General features: G+C 35.2%; 1 protein-coding gene across 2 annotated transcripts in view; it reads left to right on the forward strand.

The window, feature by feature from the left end:
* The window catches only part of PDE3A (phosphodiesterase 3A), a 321,926-nt gene that overhangs the window by 274,239 nt on the left and 23,524 nt on the right, over positions 1-24,163 (forward strand). Inside the window, exons 6-14 of one of the 2 annotated variants that reach the window (XM_030939371.1) lie at positions 1,456-1,675; positions 5,257-5,342; positions 6,450-6,604; positions 8,649-8,786; positions 11,458-11,569; positions 18,105-18,218; positions 18,361-18,560; positions 20,324-20,527; positions 20,747-20,875. In XM_030939371.1, the coding sequence (XP_030795231.1) occupies positions 1,456-1,675; positions 5,257-5,342; positions 6,450-6,604; positions 8,649-8,786; positions 11,458-11,569; positions 18,105-18,218; positions 18,361-18,560; positions 20,324-20,527; positions 20,747-20,794 (1,277 nt within the window). In that variant the 3' untranslated portion in view covers positions 20,795-20,875. Of the gene's footprint in view, positions 1-1,455; positions 1,676-5,256; positions 5,343-6,449; positions 6,605-8,648; positions 8,787-11,457; positions 11,570-18,104; positions 18,219-18,360; positions 18,561-20,323; positions 20,528-20,746; positions 20,876-22,067; positions 22,224-24,163 lie in introns of those variants that run through there. The other variant, XM_010361353.2, reaches the window with a different exon arrangement.

Raw genomic sequence — 24,163 nt, forward strand, 5'->3', positions numbered from 1 at the left:
TCTGATAGAGGTACTGGTTTATAAGCCTCATTTTACTAAGAATAGCTGGGTTTACTCTATATTCTTCCATGTACTAGTACTGTGACCTTGGGAGGGTTTTTTACCCTCTCTGGGTCTAAGTGGTTTTGTTTGCTTAGTATAAAGGCTGGGAGGGGGTTGAGCTGCTGCTTAGGAATCAACAATAGATATGCTGAGAAAGAACTAGAAGGGAGTGCTGCTTTTCACACTGAAGCAAGGGGAGAGTGAGATTTCTCATCTTTAACAACAACAACAACAACAAAAGGAAATAACAGTGCCAACAAGAAATTAAAAAGAAAATTATACACACACACACACACACACACACACACACACAAACTCCCTCAACAAACTTAATATTCTTTTCAGTGGACCAGAAAACCTTTGGTGTGACAAATCAAACTTTTGAGGAAGCTAGATCCTGGAAGCAAACTTCGCTGTAAGCCAACTGCCAGCTAACCACACACATAATTTGATGATGTGAAGGTGGATGGCTATAAATTTTCCTAAGTGGTGAGAAATAGAGAATGACTTTTAATAATGTCATTTCATTTGCCCTACAGTACATTGTTCAGCCGTAAAATCATGAAAACCAGTAAGCGTTTTTGGCCAGAAGTTATTCCTCTCCTTTTTTCCATTTTAAGTGCAGGCTGCCTTCTCTGTGTTTGGGAGACAGTAACTTCAAAAGACATCTTCCTTGTCTTCCAACAGCCACACTTTGAAATCTAAGCCAGTGTCCTGTAAAACTCTTACAATTGAGAGTAAATACAGACAGTTTGGCACAAATATCCACACTTGAAATGGAAGCTTTAGGTCTATTGTTTGATCTGAAATGGATTATATTACATTTTAAAATGTTTTCTTCAAAAATTATTTTGATCAAAGCAGTCTTTCACACTGAAAGGTCTTATTTCACTGAAACTGTGAGTTAAGAAGGTTAATTTCCTCTCAGTAATGCATCTTCTTTATTTACATATTTTAAGCATCTGATGCCTGCTGAACTCTGCCCCAGATACTGGTTAATATTTAAAACAATAGCAGATCCTGTTCCTGCTAAAACCTTCACAACCTAAGAGAAAATCAACACATGAGAAAATTTTAACTATTATTTCCATGTCAGAATGACAAGAAGAAACAAAAATGGGAGGAGAAAATAATATCCTTCTGTCCTGAAGTTACTCCAGGACACCAAGGCTTTGACTGTATGTGTCAACATTGCCACTATTTTTTTATGATGATTCATTCCTCCCATTTAATGCTGTGGAGACACCCCAACCGCACTGGCTTCAGATGTTGGTATGTGGGGGAGGCCAGCCCAGTGACCTGAGCAGGCACGTGGTTGTTACTGAGTTTGTAAGAGTCCAGGTGAAGTTCAACAGTTGCAATTTTGCATTTTAAAGACATTTGTTTAGTTACTTAACTCTCATTCTTTCTTAGGTGCCCTCGCTAAAATTTCACCTCTTTCATCGCCCTGCTCCTCACCTCTCCAAGGGACTCCTGCCAGCAGCCTGGTCAGCAAAATTTCTGCAGTGCAGTTTCCAGAATCTGCTGACACAACTGTCAAACAAAGTCTAGGTTCTCACAGGGCCTTAACTTACACTCAGAGTGCCCCTGACCTATCCCCTCAAATCCTGACTCCACCTGTTATATGTAGCAGGTAAGGATTTTTTATGAACTGAAGTTTAATAATAAAACTGATGGTGGTTTTTCCCTAGAAATACCTACCACCAGCCCACGCAGCTTGGGGTAGGTTTGTCAAAGTAGTTGACAACCAAGTAAAGGATAATGTGATTTGTGTTGAGTAGGCTACAATAAAAACTTACGTTTTAGTAGTTTTCTATTAACAAAGTTTAGAATCCATGCAGTTCATACAGCTAATCTTTAGAGAGGATACAAAATCATTAGCTGTATATGTTGCCTGTTTCCTGATGGTGAATATAGAAAATTTGTAACTAAAAAATGATATCAAATATTCTGTTGTAATGCTTCATTCTGTTGGAATGTTTGTACTTGTTCTCCAGGGAACTTGTTACATTGATATTAGCCATATTTAATCGTCAGTTTGCATTTCCCATTTTTAGAGTCTAAAAATGTGTGAATAATACATCACACAGGATGGCTGGACTCAAATAGTTTTCTGAATGCAATTTAAGCAATTGTATGTGCTATTCTATCATGTTGAAACAAAATTACAAAATGTTATCTATCACAGAGGTTAAGAAAAAAATGACCTAGCATGGCTAGAGTAATTATTTTGCCAAGGTTGTCACAAGAAATAATTATCTCTTCTTACTGGTTAATGTATTTTTATTGTTCTTCACTAATACCTTGAATAATTGATCTTAAAGCATTATGGTATTTTTTAAGTAGAAAAACAGTTGAGTGTTTTTAACTATGAGAGTACCTTGAATAAAATAGTATTTCATTTCTGAAGTTGATGAGGGTAACTATTTGAATAAATGAGTAACATGTTGGTTTTCTAGTATCAAATATTACTTCACAGACTCAGATTTTTTCAATATATTCAGCTTTAAGAAATAGCAACTTATATTAAGCCTTATAATTTTCATTTTCATATTTTTACTCATAAGCTCTATAAATTAAATGTTCTTTATAATTTTTATTTTTACCTCCTTTCTCTTTACTGACATTTTTAAATGAGAAATTATTTTCATTTGTTCGCCCAGAGCCAAAGTTATTCTACTATGCAAAAGTTATTCTGCTGCCTTCTATGAGTTTCTTTAATAAAATAATTTCTGCGGGATATTAATCTCATCTCTTTTCCACAGAAAAGCAAGTTCTGTAGTAAAATATTCAGAAGATATATCATACTTCCCTGTTAGAAATTCACAACACACATGGCTTTATTAAAAGCTCTGAGAAGCTCTGTTAAAAGAATCCCTCTTTATTTATTTTTGTTGTTTCATTTAGTGTTTTTTGAATTTATTTGACCACAGAACCAATTTATTTGGGTTAACACCCAAGAATTGCTCACGGATCTAACGTTTGGCAGAACACAATGAAGAAACATTGTTTTATTGTATGCACCCTGAGCCAAGATGAAGCCCAGTGGAGTAATCTTCATCAAGGACATCTGGGTTCAGCATTTTTAGGGAGAGTCTCCCACTGTGGGTTCCGGACTTTGGGGAAATAAGTCCCCTAAAGAAAGGAGAGAGATGTTCAGAAAAGCTCTACCACTCACATAGCTTTTTTCATCATAGTGTAGTTTTTTGTGTTTGTTGTTGTTGTTGTTGTTTGTTTGTTTGTTTGTTTTTGTGTTCTTAGGAAGAATGCAATGGGATTTTTATATAAGGTTTCAGAGAAAAACAAGAGGATTTCACTGTCTACTTGTTCAGTAATGTTTATAAATCCAGTAGTGTGTGTTTTATTTGTTTAGGCTTTATAAATCTGTAATTCAAACCAGGTTTTATTATTGCCTTAAAGGCAGCCACCCATGTAGGCACAGAGAGCTCCAGAAACACACGACTAATTGTTGTGGTTTCCCCTGCTGAACTTGAAGAGTTTGGCATTGAATCCCAGTCTCTTGGCTGCTGTAATGTCTATGCAACAAGCTATTTTTCTGGCATGAGAGCTGGCATATTTGAAGTACTAATTTAAATGGTCCTTTTAGGTATTACTTTGCAATGAAAAATTTTAAGGCTAATAAACTCAACTTCTTCTGAGCTTCGTCTAAGGATGTAAGCCTACCAATTCCATCTCCTTTCTTTTTCCTTTTTGTCCTATCATTTTCTTTTTATTCTCTAACCCAAACTGACACGTTTAATAATTAGAAATATTTTACAGGTAATGTTTTTCTATTTACACTCAAGGGTTGAAAAGTAAAGTTACTTAGTATGCAGATGCAGTCTTCCTGGAAAATGCTCTTCTCTTAGTGCACACACAAGCACAATTCAGGAAAAAAAAATGATGAGTTATTTAAGATATTAAACAATAAGCTATCACTACTTTTTTCATTTTAGAGTGGGAAGTCTGTGGTTAAATAACAAACAAGAAAATCCTCTGAGACCCTTTGTAATATTAGTCAGAAAGAAAGAACCCAGCAGCGAACTGCAGAATCAAAATCTAATCATGAAGTCTCTAAACAAGATAGAAGAGGGAAGAGCCAGTTTATGGCCCGAGTCAGGCCATTTGTGGGGTTACTGTTTAATTTTTGAAACAGTCAAACTTCATTCCTCCAACACCTTCTGGTAGAGGGCATTGCTTACCTCTCTTAACTTTGGTTTTCTTGGTGGTTTATCGTACCTCTGGGGCCTGTTTCTCTCAACCAGCATCCTCTGTAGTCAGTCATACATTCACTCTTCATCAAAATGCACCCCTCTTTTGTTCATTTCTGTAGGGCCTTAACAAGTAACTGATCAATCTGAAAAAAAGAAGTCAATTTTTTATTTTGTAGCAAAACATAAAATTCATATACTGTCATTTTATTTCAACCTATCCTGTCTTAAAGTTCTGTTTAGACACGAAAATATCATAACCCAAATAAATAAATCTAACAATGAGGCTCTTTTTTTTTTTTTTTTTTTTGAGATGGAGTCTCGCTCTGTCACCCAGGCTGGAGTGCAGTACTGCAGTCTCCACTCACTGCAGCCTCCATCTCCCAGGTTCAAGTGATTCTCCTGCCTCAGCCTCCCTGAGTAACTGGGATTACCGCGTCTACCACCCCACCTGGCAATTTTTGTATCTTTAGTAGAGATGGGATTTCACCATGTTGGCCAGGCTGGTCTCGAACTCCTGACCTCAGGTGGTCCAACTGCCTTGGCGTCCCAAAGTGCTGGGATTACAAGCGTGAGCCCATAATGAACCTTTAAGCAGCCTGGCCCATAATGAGGCTTTTAAGCAGGCACAGAGGTATTTATTGTGACAGATAACCCTTGTCCAAATATAGATCAACACCTGCAAAATGGCCACTATAAGTGGGTCGCAGCCTATACCAGTATTCTCTAAATAATCTAACAAACTTTTACTATCACTTTCACCTCAAATATGATCTAGATAAAGGAGGAGGAGACTGAGAGTCAAATGAACTTTCTAATCCTTTGTAGTGACTGCTCTCTCACAAAAAAGAAAGTAGTACACTGCATATCAGCATTTATGTATCAAACAAAATGATTATTTTCACAAAACAAATAAGCAGAAGGTAGAAATATTTGATTATTGTTGTTTATCTTAATGTAGACATAGATGGTATGTGCCTATGACTTTTCCAATGTTTTTTAGCTGTGGCAGACCATATTCCCAAGGGAATCCTGCTGATGAGCCCCTGGACAGAAGTGGGGTAGCCACTCGGACACCAAGTAGAACAGGTAATTGTTTTGGATTCTGTTTCCCAAAATGGAAATTGCCTTATTTTTGTTTTCCTGATCAAAACAGTGACCTACATTTCTGATTTTTTGAGGGGTGCCGGGAGACATGGTCTCATGATGTTGGCCAGATTGGTCTCAAACTCCTGGCCTCAAGTGATCCTCTCGCCTCAGCCTCTTGAAGTGCGAGGATTGCAGGCATGAGCCACTGCGCCTGGCCTGATTTTTTAAATTGCAGATTTAAAAGGACAAGGGAGAAAATTAAAATCATCTGTACTCCTACTCACTGGAGTTAATCATTGGTAAAGTTTGGGTGCAAAGCTTTCCAAAATGTTTTTATACATTTATACATGTGTATATTTCTAAAACACAAGAGGTCATTTTATATAATATATAGAACTGTATAGAAATGTTATTTTATCTTGCTACTTCTGACATTGGAAGTACTTTAAGTGGTTCCCAAAACAGAGCAAATACTCAATCAACTTCCCTCAGGCACCTTACTCAGCTATGAGAAACGTCATAGGAGCTCAGAGAGCATAGACTTCAGACTCTGGGTATTTACCGATTGGTCTTTTAGTTAGCACAGTTTACTGCTGACTGAAATGGCAACAGTGAAGAAGGACAGATAAGGAAGGAAGCCGCAGGATTCTAAGAAATGGGATTGGATACATAGGATTTCCCATGCTCCCAAGCATATGCCATCACTCTGTGCTCCACAGAGCACTTTACTCCTGGGTGTGTCAACTCAATTTCTCCCACCTCACATGCCCATTCTAGAGTGTTATAGTCACTCAGTGGTTTAATGTATAGGGAGAGAAATAGAGAAAAAAGAAACATAAAGTCCTGTGAACTGTTGATCTAAAAAATATTATTGAGGGATTATTGAATGTCATGCGGATTACAGATTATAATTTCCATCTGTTTTACTTTGTTAACAGATGTGTGATGTTCTCTACCCTATGATCCTATATTCTTGGAGTGTAAGCTCATGAAAGCCCTATTTCCCTAAACAGTATATTTACCATATGCATCTTAGCAAAATTTGCTTAAATGAGCTCCCTTTCCCCATTGTGGATCTCGTAATAAGTTGTTCTCTTTTAATTGTAGATGACACTGCTCAAGTTACCTCTGATTATGAAACCAATAACAACAGTGACAGCAGTGACATTGTACAGAATGAAGATGAAACAGAGTGCCTGAGAGAGCCTCTGAGGAAAGCATCGGCTTGCAGCACCTATGCTCCTGAGACCATGATGTTTCTGGTAGTCCCATATCATCACTTAACTCACTCATTTACTTGAGAGATCAGCTTCTGTTACAGATATTGGCTTAGAAATGAATCTCTGAGGCCAGGCATGGTGGCTAACACCTGTAATCCCAACACTTTGGGAGAACGAGGCAGGCACATCACTGGGTCAGGAGTTCGAGACCAGCCTGACCAACATGGTGAATCACCATCTGTAATAAAAATACAGAAAAATTACCCAGGCATGGCCGGGCTCAGTGGCTCGTGCCTGTAATCCCAGCACTTTGGGAGGCCGAGGTGGGCATATCACAAGGTTAGGAGTTCAAGACCAGCCTGACCAACATGGTGAAATCCTGTCTCTACTAAAAATGCCGAAATTAGCCGGGCGTGGTGGCGCATGCCTGTAATCCTAGCTACTCAGGAGGCTGAGGCAGTAGAATCACTTGAACCTGGGAGGTGGAGGTTGCAGTGAACCAAGATTACGCCATTGCACTCCAGCCTGAACAATAGAAGGAGACTCTGTCTCAAAAAATAAAAAAATTTAAAAAAGTAAGTAAATAAATAAATAAATTACCCAGGCATGGTGGCAGGTGCCTGTAATCCCAGCTGCATGGGAGGCTGAGGCAGGAGAATCACTTGAACCCAGGAGGTGGAGGTTGCAGTGAGCTGAAATCATGCCGCTGTACTCCAGCCGGGGCAACAGAGTGACACTCTATCTCAAAAATAATAATAATAATAATAATAATCTCTGAAACATGAGATTTACAGATGTATTTCATCTGGATTACACATGTATTACAGCCCTTCCCTGATTTATCAATATATTTTTTCTCTTTCCAAGCATTATTGGTTTCTTAATGGTTCTATTATCTGGTGATTAAAAGCATAAGCATTTACAGTTACACAATGATTACAGATATTTCTTAACCCAATCAAAAAGTATATACAGGAAAATGTATTATTTCATTCCTTAAAACAATATTTTATCAACAAAGAAAAGAAAGATGAAGGAAGGGAGGGAAGTAGATATTCATTGACTTAGGACATCTGCTGGTTTTCTCTAGTACCTCCTTGACTTAGAACATGAACCAATATTTGTTTTTCTTGTAATATTGTCAGGCATATATTGGCACTAGTCACCTATTAAAATATCCTTTAATGATTACTTACTTTGTGTATTTGAAGAGATCCATTTAAGGAGGATGGAAGCATACATTTGAGTCAGCTTCATTGTGGGGAGGTGGCAAGTGGTAGAAAACTGTTGACTCTCAAGTGATCATCAATGGCTGCTATTATCATTTTTCTTTTACTGTATTTACTGTTTGTATTTCTAAGTCAGATAGATCATGAGGTAAAATAATTTATATGTTTCCTTATCCTCATTATCTATCTTTTTTTTTTTTTTGGCAAATGTACTTTTAAGAACATCCTCGTTTGCGACCAATTATAAAAAACCTTTACTTTTACGTAGTGCATGTTTCTCAAGAAACAGTAGATCACATGAAATAAATTAAAATCCCTAAAAAATGTGGCAACATTAATCCTATGTCCATTTTAAAGCGTTAATATAAACTTAATAATAATAGTAGGAATGATCAAGTCCTCCTACTCATGGATTTCTTTTGAGAGCTTAATTTAAGGAGGGAACCCTCATCTCCGAAAAATTTACGTAACTATGAAGAGACATAAATTTACATGCAATTACAGCATATTCTGAAGTCTTTAAAACTTTATTTAAGAACCTTACAGTAGACTCAAAGTAGTTATACTAACTTATAGAAGAAATATCCATGTTTTTGCGGCAGTGTATATGGACCAGTGATAGGCAAGCACCTAATAGTGCAAAATTGATATCTGAAACAGCTTTAGTTCCTTTCCTTCTTACTTTGGGGTCATTGTCTCGTTCATCTTGACTTTTTTTAAGCAAAATCACTTATTCACCTTGGAGTTTTAAGTCATTTATTTCCGATAGCCACTGTTGTTACTGAATTTAGCAAAGCACAGATTGCCCTGTAGAAAAACTGCATGCTGTTTAAGTATTTTAACGTTAAACATTACAGGACAAACCAATTCTTGCTCCCGAACCTCTTGTCATGGATAACCTGGACTCAATTATGGAGCAGCTAAATACTTGGAATTTTCCGATTTTCGATTTAGTGGAAAATATAGGAAGAAAATGTGGCCGTATTCTTAGTCAGGTAAGAAATGCATTCATTCACACTAATTTAAATATAGGAAAAACAGTTCCTTGGTTGCTTAAAGCTCTGTAAATTCTTGACACTTGTGGATAGGTGTTGTGTGGAGAAAGGAAGTTTTAGAACACAACACTCTGTAGACTCCTTGGTCGTGGGTTAACAAAAGAAACTGGAACTTCACGTGAGTCAGATGTTATATTCTACAATTAAAATACGATATATTTTTAAAGACAAAGTAGGAGGGGATAGAGATACGTAGACAAGGGACAAATGATCTAGAATTCATAGAATTAAGCAAAAGAAAATCTGACACAAGCCCCTAAAAGAAGAAAACTGCCTATTTAGAGATACTAATTTATTGTCTATAATTATTTTCAATGACTTTTTAAAAACTTTTGAATATTACAGCACTTAGACCTTATCAAAGGTAATACATTGTGCCAAAATATGTTTCCTCTTAGTGCTCTGAGAAACACATCACATAGAGTTATAGAATAATACTGTTGCTGCATAACCAGCCTCTGAGTATTGTTTTCTTTAGGCTAGACTACTTTCAAGGCTTTTCACGTAAATAATTATTTGTTTTGCTGAAGAAGAAAGAAAACAAGTAGAAATTAAGAATTTGAAAATGTTTCAAACCACAAAACAAAATGATGGATTTGCTGTACTACGGAATACCCATTGAAATACACACCCTTAATTATATAAAGAGGATGGTGCGATAATATGTATCAGCTTATCTTCACATGTTTTAGGTGTGTTCTTATAAATTTGAGTAAGTATCACAGCAGAGATAGTAAGGACCATCAAACTTGTGAATATCAGACTTAGGTAAGAATTCAGGACCCAACCCAGATTTATTGGGGCCACTAACACTTCTCTGCAAAACAATAGAAGAGAAATCACTGAAATGCTGATTTCTACGCAGTGCATCAGAGATGAGCTGTCTTTGGACCACTCAACACATATCTCAATGTGGAACTTCGTTTGGGGTGAGGATCCTAATCTGTGAAGATTGAAGGGAAAAGATAGCAGGCGTTTCTTCTAGTGTTTGATTCTACAAGTACATATGGCTGTCTAGTCTAGGGGTACACTAACATTATTGATGGAATACGAGACAAAAAATTCTTACAAAGTCTGTAAAATATTTCGCCTCTGCTAGACTCTATTCTTCCATCACCATGTTGAGGAATATAATGGCAGCCCTTGCACTTTAGTAGGAGTTAAGAGTCCTGTTCTTCTTCCCTTCCTTTCTTCTTGGTGCTAAGCAATGTCTCACACTAGCTGATCTTAAGGACAGATTTAAGGGTAGTTGCTCTGTCCAATTCACCTTAGCCTCATACCTTAGGGATGCCCCTGGAAGATCGTGTATCTTCTTTCTGAAACCCATGGCAAACTGCAACTTTGAGGGAGTGATCTTTCCTGCAAATAAGCCTGTAACAGGGCCACAGGATGTGGCAATGAGCCAAGAAGCATTTTCTCTCTTTATTTCATTTTATATTATTTTATTTTATTTTATTTTATTTTATTTTATTTTATTTTATTTTATTTTTTACTAGGAAGTATGTTCCCTGGTATAGAGACACACATCTCATCTCATTTTATATTTGATGTATATCTCACAGACTCTCTAAAACTTAATCTTCACAGTAACTGTAGTGCAGGTTTTTTTTTTTAATATGTATTTTATAGAAGAAGAAACTAAGGCTTAAAAGAGGATATGCTACTCTTCTAAAGTCATCTAGTAAATATTCAACCTAGGATTCCAAAGTAGATGTATCCATATCAGAAGCCCAGGGTTTTTACATTCCTTCAATTGCTTCTCATATCTTCATAAAACACCTTGACTTATTGTATCTTCAAGTTCTCCAAATGAGAATTCAGACCTAGTAGAAAAGTGGTTATGATAACAGTCGGTTTTACAGCACAAATGACAGCGTACAGAATTTCATTACAGGTACCAGCCACTCCCTTGAAGTTCTGTGAGCTGGGAATGGGAGAAAACAACTTGACCAAAATTGCCACACAGTGTTTTCTAAGAGTCCTGGATACCAGTAGACAATAAAAAGATTAAGGATAATTAACAATTAGATTCATGCAAAATTCAATAATGTATCTTTGGTTCCAATCGTGTTCCAAAAACAGAGTAATATATTGATATATGATCCTTATTAGTCACTGTTTACTTTCCCAATTTCCCAGACATTAAACTTTGAACAAATGCAGCTTCAGATGACTTGCTCAGTAGAACTTTTTGAGATTTTTTCTTTTGAGATTACAAGAACAAAAATTATGAAATTTTGGTTATGGAAAATATGCATATATTTTTGCCATAGTAAAACTTTAGGACAATTGAAATGATTTAATGTGAAAATTCCAATACATCACCTTTTGGCTGAGACTAAATGGAAAAAGTCTAATTTCAAAAGATTTTTAAAGAGACATGTACAATGGAAATAAGTCCTTAGTTTCAATATACAATATACAATATTCAATGCCTTTTGATAATTATCATTTTAACCAATTTAAAAGGACATCCTTCAGATTTTGGAAAGGCATATAGTGTTTTCAGTTACCAATATTTACCTAGTTTCACCATTGTTCTCTTTATGTCTGACATACACATAGAGATGTTTCATGTTTCATAAGGCTTTGTCTTTTTTTTTTTTTACAGGTATCTTACAGACTTTTTGAAGACATGGGCCTCTTTGAAGCTTTTAAAATTCCAATTAGGGAATTTATGAATTATTTTCATGCTTTGGAGATTGGATACAGGGATATTCCTTGTAAGTATGCGTGATTTGTGAAATAATACTTTTAAAATATGTCAGATTTGCTGTGGGTAAATGGGATAGTGAATCATTAGCAGGTAGCACAGAATTACATATGGTAGATACTCAATATGGAGACATCATATGGTAGATTACGGGATATCACCTGTGTTAGAATCCTGGCTCCTTTACTTTTCAGCTGTATGAGACCCTAGGGTTTACTTAAGCTCTATGTGCCTCATTTCTTAGTCCATAAAATGAGGATTATAACACCTGCTTCATATGATTGTTAGGATCAAATAAGATTATAATTTTAAAGAGGCTATTTTAGTGCCTGGCACACAGGAAGTCCAACATGAGTCCACTTTAATGTGGTTATTTTTTGGAAATAAATAAATACTAAATGTATTGCTCATTTACTAACCCATCCCTTTTATTGGGTGAATTCAACTTTTGTTGTGGCATCTGAAGAGTTAAGTCACTATATATGTTTTCTCCACATAAGATAAAGTTGGCTGGTGTTTAGAGGGACAGGAGGATGATGGTCTGATGAATAAAATAGAAAAGACATCTGGAAGTGGTTATGGAAAAATGATGAGAAACATTTTTAAAAATCAGGTAAATGGGAAGACCCAAGGGAAACACACAATCAAGAATTCAAGCTTTGAGTCTTGCGGGAATAAGTTTCCCATTTATAATAACAAGAAATTGGAACACAGAGGAGATGTTAAATTTTCATTATGTAGCATTTCAGGAATCATCAATCAGAACACATAAGTAAAATGGTCCTACAGTGCTACAAAATATATGGTTTGGGAGACAATGTCTATAGGTCCAAACAGAGAAACTGTGGAGATGTTCAAAAACCATGTAACACATTAAGGAAATAAATAATATAGAAAGGAAAGTAATCAAACATAATATGTTGATTGGAGCATGTCTTGGAAATATGTTATTTAAATTATATTTTAGTTTTTAAGCTTTTAAAACTTTTAAAGTTTAAAACTTTTAAGCTTAAAAGTTTTAAAAGCTTTTATATTTGCTTTTATGCACCTCAGACTTCAGAGTTCTGTAACTTTTTCATAATTGTGAAGAGCTGAAGTTACATTAAAAACATAATTAATACTGATAAAGCACAAGTATTTCCAGGAAGGGGTATCACATTAACCTAGGGATTTACTATGAGCGTATTGTTTTCAAAATCCCATCCACATGCTACATTGAAATGAATATCCACAGCAGATAGTGTATCATAGAAAAAAATAATGAAGAACTGAATCTACTAATGAGATTTTCTGAAGAATATGGGACCAAAATACAGTCAGAGTAAGGCAGTTGGAGTAAGGCAAAGAGAAGCTGAACAGTACCAGGGCCCCTGGGAACATCTGGCTGACAAATACATGGAATCTGGAAGAGAAATATGACAAAAGGGGTAGCTGGAAAGGATCTCAAGATAAGCCTTGCTTTCGCAATACAATTTTCCCAGGGCCCACCCTGGTTGGATGCCAGTGATTGACCTAAGTGTTCACAATTCCTCAAAGGTTAAGGAGTTATATAAATAAACTTTTCTAGAAAGGAAGCCACTAAAAACACTAAACAGCTAATCACTAGATTGAATTTCCAAATTCATGTTATATTTTCAAATGTATTTTAATGATATGATTAGCCATAGCAAAGTTCCACTGAGTTCAAATTAATACTAAACTTCATAGACATAAAAACTACCAACTTTTTCACAGGTAGTATGTCATTAAATCATAATTGAAAGATGGCAAGTGTTTAAGTACAAAAATAAGTTTTCCGATTCTAAGATTTATTATTCACTTTTATATTTTCTTATTACATTTTTATATGTTACAAGTAAATAGATATTTTTTTCCCTGAAAGAGTGGGTTCTTTATTCCAGGTGAAAAGAACTTGTTATAATAAACCTGCTTGTTCTATTAGAAGTCCCGGATACTCTCCATAAAGGGAATTTATTTACATCTTTTCATAGGAAAGCTCTAGCTTCATTTGTGATCACTTTTAACTAATAATGTTTAATATGGGCTGAGACTGTAAATTAATATGAATATTTATTAAAAGCTTCACTTATTAGTTATAATTAGCACGTACAAAAATTTACTGTGTACCTACTTATTTTAATATTTACTTTGGACTATATTTCTAATGGTTCTATCTAAATAAATCCTTAGTTGAAAAGAAGCATAAGAGGAACCAAAGTTAAAATGGGGTTGGATTAACTTTAATATGATAATGTGTGCTAATATTAGAAACTAAATTTCTTATTATAGTTCTAAGTGTATCTTTAACAGTTTTCAAGAGAAGAGGGTAAGTAGGAAAGCTTTTAAATTTGTGATTAGAATCCTGACAAAAATTGAAGAATCTAGACTTAAACAGAGAGTTAAATAAAGAAATTTCTTGTTAGTAGCAACAGAAAGACAAGAAATACGGTCAACTCAATAATATAAATGTGATCAAAATATATTTGTTCAATCAAACTTAGGATAAATTAATGTGTGATCAATACCCAATTGCATAAGGACATAAATAATGTTTGGTGTCATTCATAGTTCCTTTCTATTGGGCATTTTGCTTATTAAACAAAAATCCATTCGTATTCACTCATCAATCCAGTTATTTTTGATGGTAGTTTTTTTATTTTCAAAGAGTTTCTTCTCTAAAGTATATTCTCCCTAACACCTCTCATTCTGATTTAAGTTTGAGCAATGGGGAGAATGCCTCAGAAGTACCTGTGATCATGTAGCTATTTCCTGGCAGCAATGAGAATAGTCCTGCTCAACCCATATTTAGTTCAGTTCAATTAAGCTGTACATGATGTGCCCACTGATTTTAAAGCTAGATATTGAAGTGACATGGTACATGCTAGAGGGGCAGAACTACGAGAGTATTAACTATATTCCAAGAGAAAACAAAATATTCGAAGTGTTACCTCTATTCTTTACTACTTCCGCTTACCCTATGGTGCATAGGAGCATAGACGAAATTTTAAATAAAAAATATATAAATTTGGATCTTAAAATCTGTGAATTTACATACAACTCCAACCCTCCACACCAGCTCACTTCAACTCTGTGCTTGAGGGAAAAGGAGAAAGTTGAGAAACCAAGTGTATCAAGACGGAAGAGGGAGATGGGCGGACTCTGGGAAAGAGGTAGGGTGTACCATGTGCTAGTGTATGCATGTACGTCTATATGTTATTAAAGAGGGCGAGGGGGTTGCCACGTGAGTGAAGGCGTCATCGAGAAGGCTTGCCCAAAATGCAGAGATGAAGGAAGAGGTATGATGATATTAAGGATAAAATAGCTCTGATAACTCTGATAATAGGATAGCTCTGATAACATTTCTTATCCTTCTCAGTTGCCTACCCTGGCCAGAACAAGAAGAGTAATCTTTTAGCATTTTTATGTATCACATAGAAACCTGTCAGTAACTTACATTGATCTTGCTAGCTTCTTTCCTGGGTGTCTTTGCTCCTGGGTTGGGTTACCAGAGAATTAATGACAAGAACAATGGAGATGCCAGCACTTGGCGTAATACCGAGTACATGCTAAGTGAATATTTGATAAGTAAATATGTTATTGACTGCTAACAGGACAGATGGTTTTCTCTTCTTCAATCTAAGTGATTGATGATGGTGTTATTCTCCAACACATACATACATATAACTAGATGTGTATATTTAAATAAGCAGGTAGATTTGGTTAGCGATTTTTTTACTTAGTACTTTTAAACCTGTACTCGAAAGCAAAAGGAACCTTTTTAAATATATATACTGTCTTTACTCCTAGTTTTTAAATCGAGATTGTACCAGTCTCATAAAATGAGTTTGGCAGCTTTTCTGCTTATATTTTCAGCACTAGATTATTTACTTAGGATTGATTGCTTGTTGAAAGTTTGTTTTTTTTTTTTTTTTTTAAAGCACTACCTATAAAGTTTTCTGGGCCTGGACCTTGGGGTGGGGGACAGGGCGGGGAGGATTAGAGCTCAAAAGCTGCGAGTTCACCTGGAATAGATATTATTGATTCCTTACCTCAGACAGGCTCTGCCAACACTATGAAACTGCCCCCCATCCACCTCTGTACCGCTATGTTCATGCACAGGTTTCTCTGACTTGCAATAATAATATTAACTACTGGCATATAGTAATCTTCCCAGCTTGCAACAGGAGAAGATAATTTAACTAAGAAGCTGGCTTCCAACATATATCCCAAAAGTGGAACCCTACTCCCAGACTGCCATTTTCCTACCATACCAGGTCATTACTATCTTCTACCGCTGGAGGTAGAAGATACTTTATTTTATTCTTACAAATCCAGCATTGACTCTGGGAGAAAGCTGGTGATCTATACTGGTTTTATCTTGTTCTGCAGCAGCAATTTATTTTACATGAATAATGTTTACACAAATTACAAACTCACCATGTATCAGGCCCTTTAAAATCTATTTCCTTCTGTAATTGTCACAATTGTACTATGAATCTGGCAATATTATTCGCATATTTTTAAGATAAAGAAATGAGACTTTTTACTATATCTTATATTTAAGATAAGGAAGTGGATTTTAAGTAACTCACCCAAGTTAGCATGAATAATAAATATTATAGCAGAGGTAAAACCATACCTGTCCCAAATCCAGAAAATTCTAGTATGATCAATTCATAAATAGCCCAAGTACAGACATAAAATATGATTGTAATTGTGTTGCCTGTGAATTATTTGTAAATGTAATGGGCTTGTATCACTTGAGATGGTCTATACTCAGGGATATAGATGCCAATCTTAATAAAATTGTTCTTTCAATTATCATATAATATTGATATTCATATTTATGATTGACACAGGTATACAAGTTTTGCTATTTTCTCCTCAGAAGACTAGGATTTGAGTTTCTTTCTTCTTCTCCTTCTCCTTCTCCTTCTTCTTCTTCTTTTATTTTTTTGAGACAGTTTTACTCTTTCACCCAGGCTGGAGTGCAGTGGTGCAGTCTCAGCTCACTGCAACCTCCACCTCCCAGGTTCAAGCAATTCTCCTGCCTTAGCCTCCTAAGTAGCTGGGATTACAGGTGCCTGCCACCATGCTCGGCTAATTTTTGTATTTTTAGTAGAGACAGGGTTTCACCATGTTGGCCAGGCTGAACTTGAATTCCTGACTTCAAATGATTCACCTACCTCGGCCTCCCAAAGTACTGGAATTATAGGCATGAGCCACTGTACCCGGCTGGAGTTGAGTTTCTTTAAGCTCTTCTGATGAGATCTTTTCAAACCCACATCCAGGCCTCTCCACTGAATTTCTAGGGTGTTTACCTAACATTTAGCTGCATATTGTCACTTAAAGACTGATTCCTAATGGCTGCCAGAAATTTAACACCTACCCGGGTGCTACAATTGCAACATTGACCATAGGTTTCCTCTTTCTTCTCTGACTAGGGAATAGGTGTTTCTCTCATATTCTCCTTGTCATTCTAGTTCTCTCCTGTTTCTCTCTTCTCCTTATGTTAAGTATTATGCAGAAATGTAATCTCTTATACTAGAGAAGGAAACAGTATCATGGCTGTTTTGCAGAAATACAATATGTGAAGTTAGTATATTTAGAATAAAGCATACTAATCAGTGAAGTATTATAAGGGGTCTGATAAACAAACAGAAAACTTGGAAGAATTGCACGGAAAAGGGAGGTGAGCCAAGAGCACACTGGGCATGTGGTTATGGTTTGAAAGAAGTTGAACTGCACATGTGGAGTACGACCCCCTTCCCTTATGACATTATGACTAGTGAATCTGGTTTTCCCGTAGGTTTTAACTCTTCTAAATGGCTTAGCTTCCTACATTACAAAGGCTTTACATTCAAATGTACATACAAAATACATTACAAAGGAATTACATTCCTACATTATACAAAGAGGCTTTTCTTTTTCTTTTTAGATATTTCTTAGAACTTTATTCTGAAATTAGAATGTCTAGATCAGAGAATATAATTGATTGTGGCTTTGAATTTTGCTTGTGGATGAAATCTACATATAAAAGATATTTTACTGCAGTGCTTTAAGATCGATACAGAGAAATGGTGTTATGTTCTATTCCCAGATTATTTTTGAGTACCATTAATCAGAGATGAAATATTCTGTCTGATTTAGTTGAAGTATGTCATAGCTATTACATTTATTCTTGTTCTCTGCATAGTTTTATGCAGGAGCATGAAAATAAGTACCAGAGTAAACATTATACTGTTTCACACAGTGTGTTTCCTGTATACGTAGTTTCTAGTCGACTATTGACACAGATTTTTCTACTTCGGATACCTGCACGCATAATAAATGTTACAAGTAGGGTTGTTGTTTTTTTTCTTGTTACTATGGATGTTATAAAGTTACGGAAGAGTAATCAAAGAATATTTGTCCTAGAAAGTTTGGCCGACTTTCATGGAAATAGTAAAATGTTAGAACTAGACTGTTTATCCAGTAGATGGCACTCTTAGTTCTTGGACCCCAAAGTTCGTAAATTGATGACTGTTCCTATTCACTGGTTACAGATCATAACAGAATCCATGCCACTGATGTTTTACATGCTGTTTGGTATCTTACTACACAGCCTATTCCAGGCCTCTCAACTGTGATTAGTGACCATGGTTCAACCAGTGATTCAGGTATGTATGAAGTGAATCTGCACTGACTTATGAGAGATGGGAACAAGGGTGTTTTTTTCAAAAAAAAAAAGGAAGTCAAGACAAATGATGTCAGTTTAATACTTTTTAAAAAATTTCTTTGACTCTCATTTTCTCTTCTCAGATTCTGACAGTGGATTTACACATGGACATATGGGATATGTATTCTCAAAAACGTATAATGTGACAGATGATAAATACGGATGTCTGTCTGGGAATATCCCTGCCTTAGAGTTGATGGCGCTGTATGTGGCTGCAGCCATGCATGATTATGATCACCCAGGAAGGACTAATGCTTTCCTGGTTGCAACTAGTGCTCCTCAGGTAAATCTTTAGATTTTGGTTGGGAGAACTAATTTAAAGATTTCTCAAGAAAGTGAAGTTGAGTATGATTTATAATAGGCCCCAAGTTAATATAAGCCGAACTATATATAGTCTCATGTTAAAATTCTCAGAGACCATGCTAATTCTGAAAAGAAACCATGGATTCTTCCAAGATTCTAATAGCAGGTATACAACTTTATTATCTGTGGGAATCATTTCTCAGTTTTCTTCCTAGGAAGAAAACCTACTTGAATTCATGTTAACGGACCTCTTCAACAAACAAAAGGCAACCTATACAAAATCCCCTTTCTGAAAAGATTAGAGAACCAAGTATTTCTTGGACTTTTAAGAATGTGAGGTTTCTTCGTATATAAATACCATTCCTTTGAAATATATTCATTATAATGATTATGATTCTTATGACGTATCTATAGGTTGGTAGGATTTTAACATCAATTTATTTCATTGGAGGAATTTTTTTTTTTTTTTTTTTTTTTTTTGCCTAAACATAGATTCCAAAAACAGTGAATAAATTTAAAGTTCATCTTGGTGTATAGTTCCATCTAAGTAAAAAAAATCATCACTAAGTATCTAGACATACCCATTTATACAATCAAATTTAGTCCCTAATTTATTTAATTAGCTGAACCCAAGTTACTAAACATTCTGAGATCCTCTCTTCTTCTACAAGATCTAGAGACCAGTTTCATTTGATATTGACTTTTCTGTTTTCTTCTTTGCCTCTTATGTTCTATTCCACTGCTATCCATTTCCATAGCTGATCTTATGGACTGTTCTATAGTTTTTCTTGAATCTATATACAATAAAACTTATCTGGTATTTTTTTTCTTGACTGTCTGCCTTCTTTCCACTTGTCTTTCATACACCAAAATTATTTTTTCTAAATATAGGCAAAAATCCACTGGCCAGGATAATTTGCCGTTCAGATTTTTTTACACATCTACATTTTTATGTACCTCTATATGGATATTCAGTGCTTAGTGTCTTCTTTGTATCCTATGTCTTTTTATTTCTCCATAGGCCATCTTGCACACTAGTGTTCAGGCATTTTGTAGGCAGCTTTCCTTTAAAAAAAAACTATCTAATAAAACTTCTCTCTGCATTATTAGAGAATTTCAAACAAGTAAATGTCATTTTATGTCTTCAAATACTTGATAAAAGGTGATATTTCTTGTGGAGTGGAGTGAGAATGTTTTAAATCATAAGCATTTTGGGGATTCCATTCATCTTTAATAGCTATATGTGTTTAAGAGGAGGTAATGCTTATGCCAGATATAGAAAGTAGCCTAGTTACCTCTTGAGGTATTGTAGCATTGGTATAATTATATATCATATATATATATATATTCACATGTATATGTAAATGTAATTATTTTCTTCCTCCCTCCTCTTTCTTTTCTATTTGTATATATTTTTTATGTTTAAATTCCTGTACCCTACAAAGAAATCTAAAGAAAAAAAATCTTTAAAAAATATCTATTAAAATACGCTAGTGCCTCCTCACAAGAGTTTGGACTAAGTTTTCAAGGAAAGGAATTTATCTTACTAAAAAGGTAAATTTAATCAAGAAAAATAATAGAGTCATTGTACAGTAATAAGTGATTCTTAATAAGCAGGAGTCATGTGATTATATTTCTTTGCTGTATGAATAAAAAGCAATTTCAAAAGCATTGCATATTCTCAGGATTTTTGTAATTTTTTTTTCTTAAAAAGTTAAATTCTTAACTCTCTTATTTTCCTAGGCGGTGCTATATAACGATCGTTCAGTTTTGGAGAATCATCACGCAGCTGCTGCATGGAATCTTTTCATGTCTCGGCCAGAGTATAACTTCTTAGTTAACCTTGACCATGTGGAATTTAAGCATTTCCGTTTCCTTGTCATTGAAGCAATTTTGGCCACTGACCTGAAGAAACACTTTGACTTCGTAGCCAAATTTAATGGCAAGGTAAATAGAGCTGTACCAGTCTTCTTCTTTTTTTTTTTTTTTTTGAGACAGAGTCTTGCTCTGTTGCCTGGGCTGGAGTGCAGTGGCACAAAGTTGGCTCGCTGCAACCTCCGCCTCCTGGGTTCAAGCGATTCTCCTGCCTCAGCCTGCCAAGTAGCTGGGATTACAGGCTCATGCCACCACACCTGGCTAATTTTTGTATTTTTTTTTTTTTTTCAGTGGAGATGGAATTCCACCATGTTGGCCAGGCTGGTCTCAAACTCCTGACCTCGTGATCTGCCTGCCTTGGCCTCCCAAAGTGCTGGGATTACCGGCGTGAGGCACTATGCCTGGCCACACCAGTCTTCATTTTATAGACACATTGAAAGATATCGTGGAAGTAAACTGTTGAACAAAACATGTTACTATCAACTCTCATATGTCAAATGTGAAAATGGAATACAATAAAATGTTTAACCAGAAGCAGACATATAGGTGTTGATCTGAATCTAGATGCCCAAGAAGCTGAGATGCTGTCTCTATGGATTATGCTTTGTACCACAGAGAAATAACACATTCTGTCGTTGTGGTTTTTGATTGATTTAATTTGTTCTCATCTCTATGGTATATTTATATAAATTATCTGGCAACAGTACAGATCAAAATCTTGAAGCACAATTTTATACCTCAAAAGTAAATGCCCAAATATTAAGTTATGACAAATTTTTATGAACTGTAACTATATTATTTTAATAGTCATTGATAATAAGGCCAAGCGCAATGGCTCACGCCTGTCATCTCAACACTTTGGGAGGCCAAGGTGGGTGGATCACTTGAGGCCAGGAGTTCGAGACCAGTCTGGCTAATATGGCGAAACGCCATCCCTACTGAAAGTACAAAAATTGGCCAGGGATGGTGGCGCACACCTGTAGTCCTACCTACTTGGGGGGCTGAGGCAGGAAGATTGCTTGAACCTGGGAGGTGGAGGTTGCAGTGAGCCAAGACTGCACCACGACACTCCAGCCTGAGAGACAGAGCAAGACTCCGTCTCAAAAAAAGAAATTTTTTTTTATTATACATGCCAGTTTTAAAAAGCATTTGTTGCTAATTCAATAATTAATGATTTTTAAAATTTTCGTTTTTGTAGGTACATAGTAGGTGTATATATTTATGGGTTATATTAATAAATTCATATAATGTATAATAATCACAACAGAGTAAATGGGGTATCTGTCACCTCAAATATTTATCCATTGTGTTACAAACAATCCAGTTATACTCTTTTAGTTATTTTAAAATGTATAATTAAATTATTTTTGACTACACTCACCCTGTCGCCCATTATTATTATTTTATCCATAATTCATTATTTTACTTTTTCATGAACTTTTTTTTACCATTAATTTACACAGGCCAATAACATTTTTAAGTAGCTAGAGGTTCCCAATTATTTAGTATTATGATCCCTGTATAATATGAAGACAATAAATGTTCTATTGTTTTCTGTTCAACTTTTGCTTTTATCAAAGCAAAATATATTTTAACTTTGTCTCTCAAATAGGTAAATGATGATGTTGGAATAGATTGGACCAATGAAAATGATCGTCTACTGGTTTGTCAAATGTGTATAAAGTTGGCTGATATCAATGGTCCAGCTAAATGTAAAGAACTCCATCTTCAGTGGACCGATGGTATTGTCAATGAATTTTATGAACAGGTAACTGACAACTGTTTAATATAGCTTAATCTATACTTACAGGTTGCTCATGAATTGCTGAAAGCTTCTAACAGCTATGAAAGTATGATCACTCTATTTAATATTCATATTTTTATCAGAAAATGCACTGGTCAATTTTGATCAAGAGATAAAAAGTGACATGTGTAAAAATTGGACTCAAATATAATCATAGAACTCTATGATAAAGTTATTTGCAAGCATTTGGGGGAAGAAGATACTGAGATAGTGGAAGTCAGACGTTAAGAAGATCCTTGAAATACTGCTCTTTTATAGATGTATTTATTATCATAGAAGGTAGTTTAAATGTATATGGAGTAGCTTATATGTATATAGTAGTTTAAATGTATATGCATATCACATTAATTTCACTTACTTTCCTAAAAAAATTATTTATTATCATAGAAGGTAGTTTAAACATATATGGAATAGTTTATATGTATATGTATATGGTAGTTCAAATGTATCTGCATATTAGATTAACTTCACTTTTGTAAAAAAATTATTAACAGCATTATATGAAAAAGCTAAAAAGAAATAGGCATTTCATTTGACATGATAATGTGAGAGTTAACAGACTACTCAAAAAGCTACCACAATTACATAAGCCGGGATTGATCCTTCTGACATTAGCCTACACTGATCAGAATGCACTTGAACCTTCCTGTTTGGTACTGTGAACCACTCTTAAAAATAATGTGGAGGTGAAGGAGCATGCATAAAAGACAGGAATAAGTGACAGAAAAGCACGTGAAAAAAATGAAGATATCTACTCTTGGGGAAATATAACTGTCTTCAGATATTTAAAGGAGTGACATGCTAATTTAGAAATAGGTTAATCATAACATTGCTGTGGAGATTAAAGAAGATAAATTATGTAACATACTTAGCACAGGATCTGATTCATAAAAAAAGTTAGATCCCTCTCTACTGCCCTAAAAAAGGTATGAATATACCAGTCTATAGAAGTTATTGGGAGGTAGAGTTCAGGTCAATGTCAGAAAGAAATTTATATTGCTAAAGCTGTCCAAAAATAGGCTGAGACACCTTATTAATGGTAATAAATTGACTGTCATTGGACATATTTAAACAGAGATTAGAATGAAATTTTATGGTTACTATAGGTAGGATTCATATATAGAATGAAAGGTTTGTGTTTTTTAAAAATAATGTATTGCCCTTCCTAAGAATGGGATTAATTCATAATCATTCCTGAAATATGGAAATGCAGAAAAATGTAAATTAAAGGGAAAATTCATGTATAATAATATCACTTCTTAGGCGTAATTGTTGCTGATATTTTGAGATATTTTAAATTTTGCTAGATAACTGCTGGCTAAAAATCTCCCTGTTTTCCTCAGAAACATTTGAAGCACTTCAAAATAAAACATTTGTACAGTAATATTATTAAACATATAGATAAATAAGAATATCAGAAACCACACAATCACAGGAGGTACATTAAAAATTCAAACAAAATCTGGGATAAGGTAACCCCTTGAATTGAACAATAAATTCTTTAAAGCTTTCTGGAAGTCAGAGCAAAAAAGGAAAATAGTCTACATTTACATATTTTTTAAAGAATTGTTCTCACTATTGCATTTTTATTTTATTTTTTTTTTTTTTTGAGACAGAGTCTCACTCTGTCACTCTGGAGTACAATGGCACGATCTTAGCTCACTGCAACCTCCACCTCCTGGGTTCAAGTGATTCTCCTGCCTCACCCGCCCGCGTAGCTGGGATTACAGGTGCCTGCCACTATGCCCCGCTAATTTTTTGTATTTTTAATAGAGATGGGGTTTCACCATGTTGGCCAGGCTGGTCTCGAACTCCTGACTTTGTGTAATCCCAAAGTGCTGGGATTACAGGCATGAGCCACCACGCCCAACCTCACCATTGCATTTCATATAAATGCATTATAT

The sequence above is a fragment of the Rhinopithecus roxellana genome, chromosome 10, assembly GCF_007565055.1.
Source record: "Rhinopithecus roxellana isolate Shanxi Qingling chromosome 10, ASM756505v1, whole genome shotgun sequence".
Classification (NCBI taxonomy): Eukaryota; Metazoa; Chordata; class Mammalia; order Primates; family Cercopithecidae; genus Rhinopithecus; species Rhinopithecus roxellana.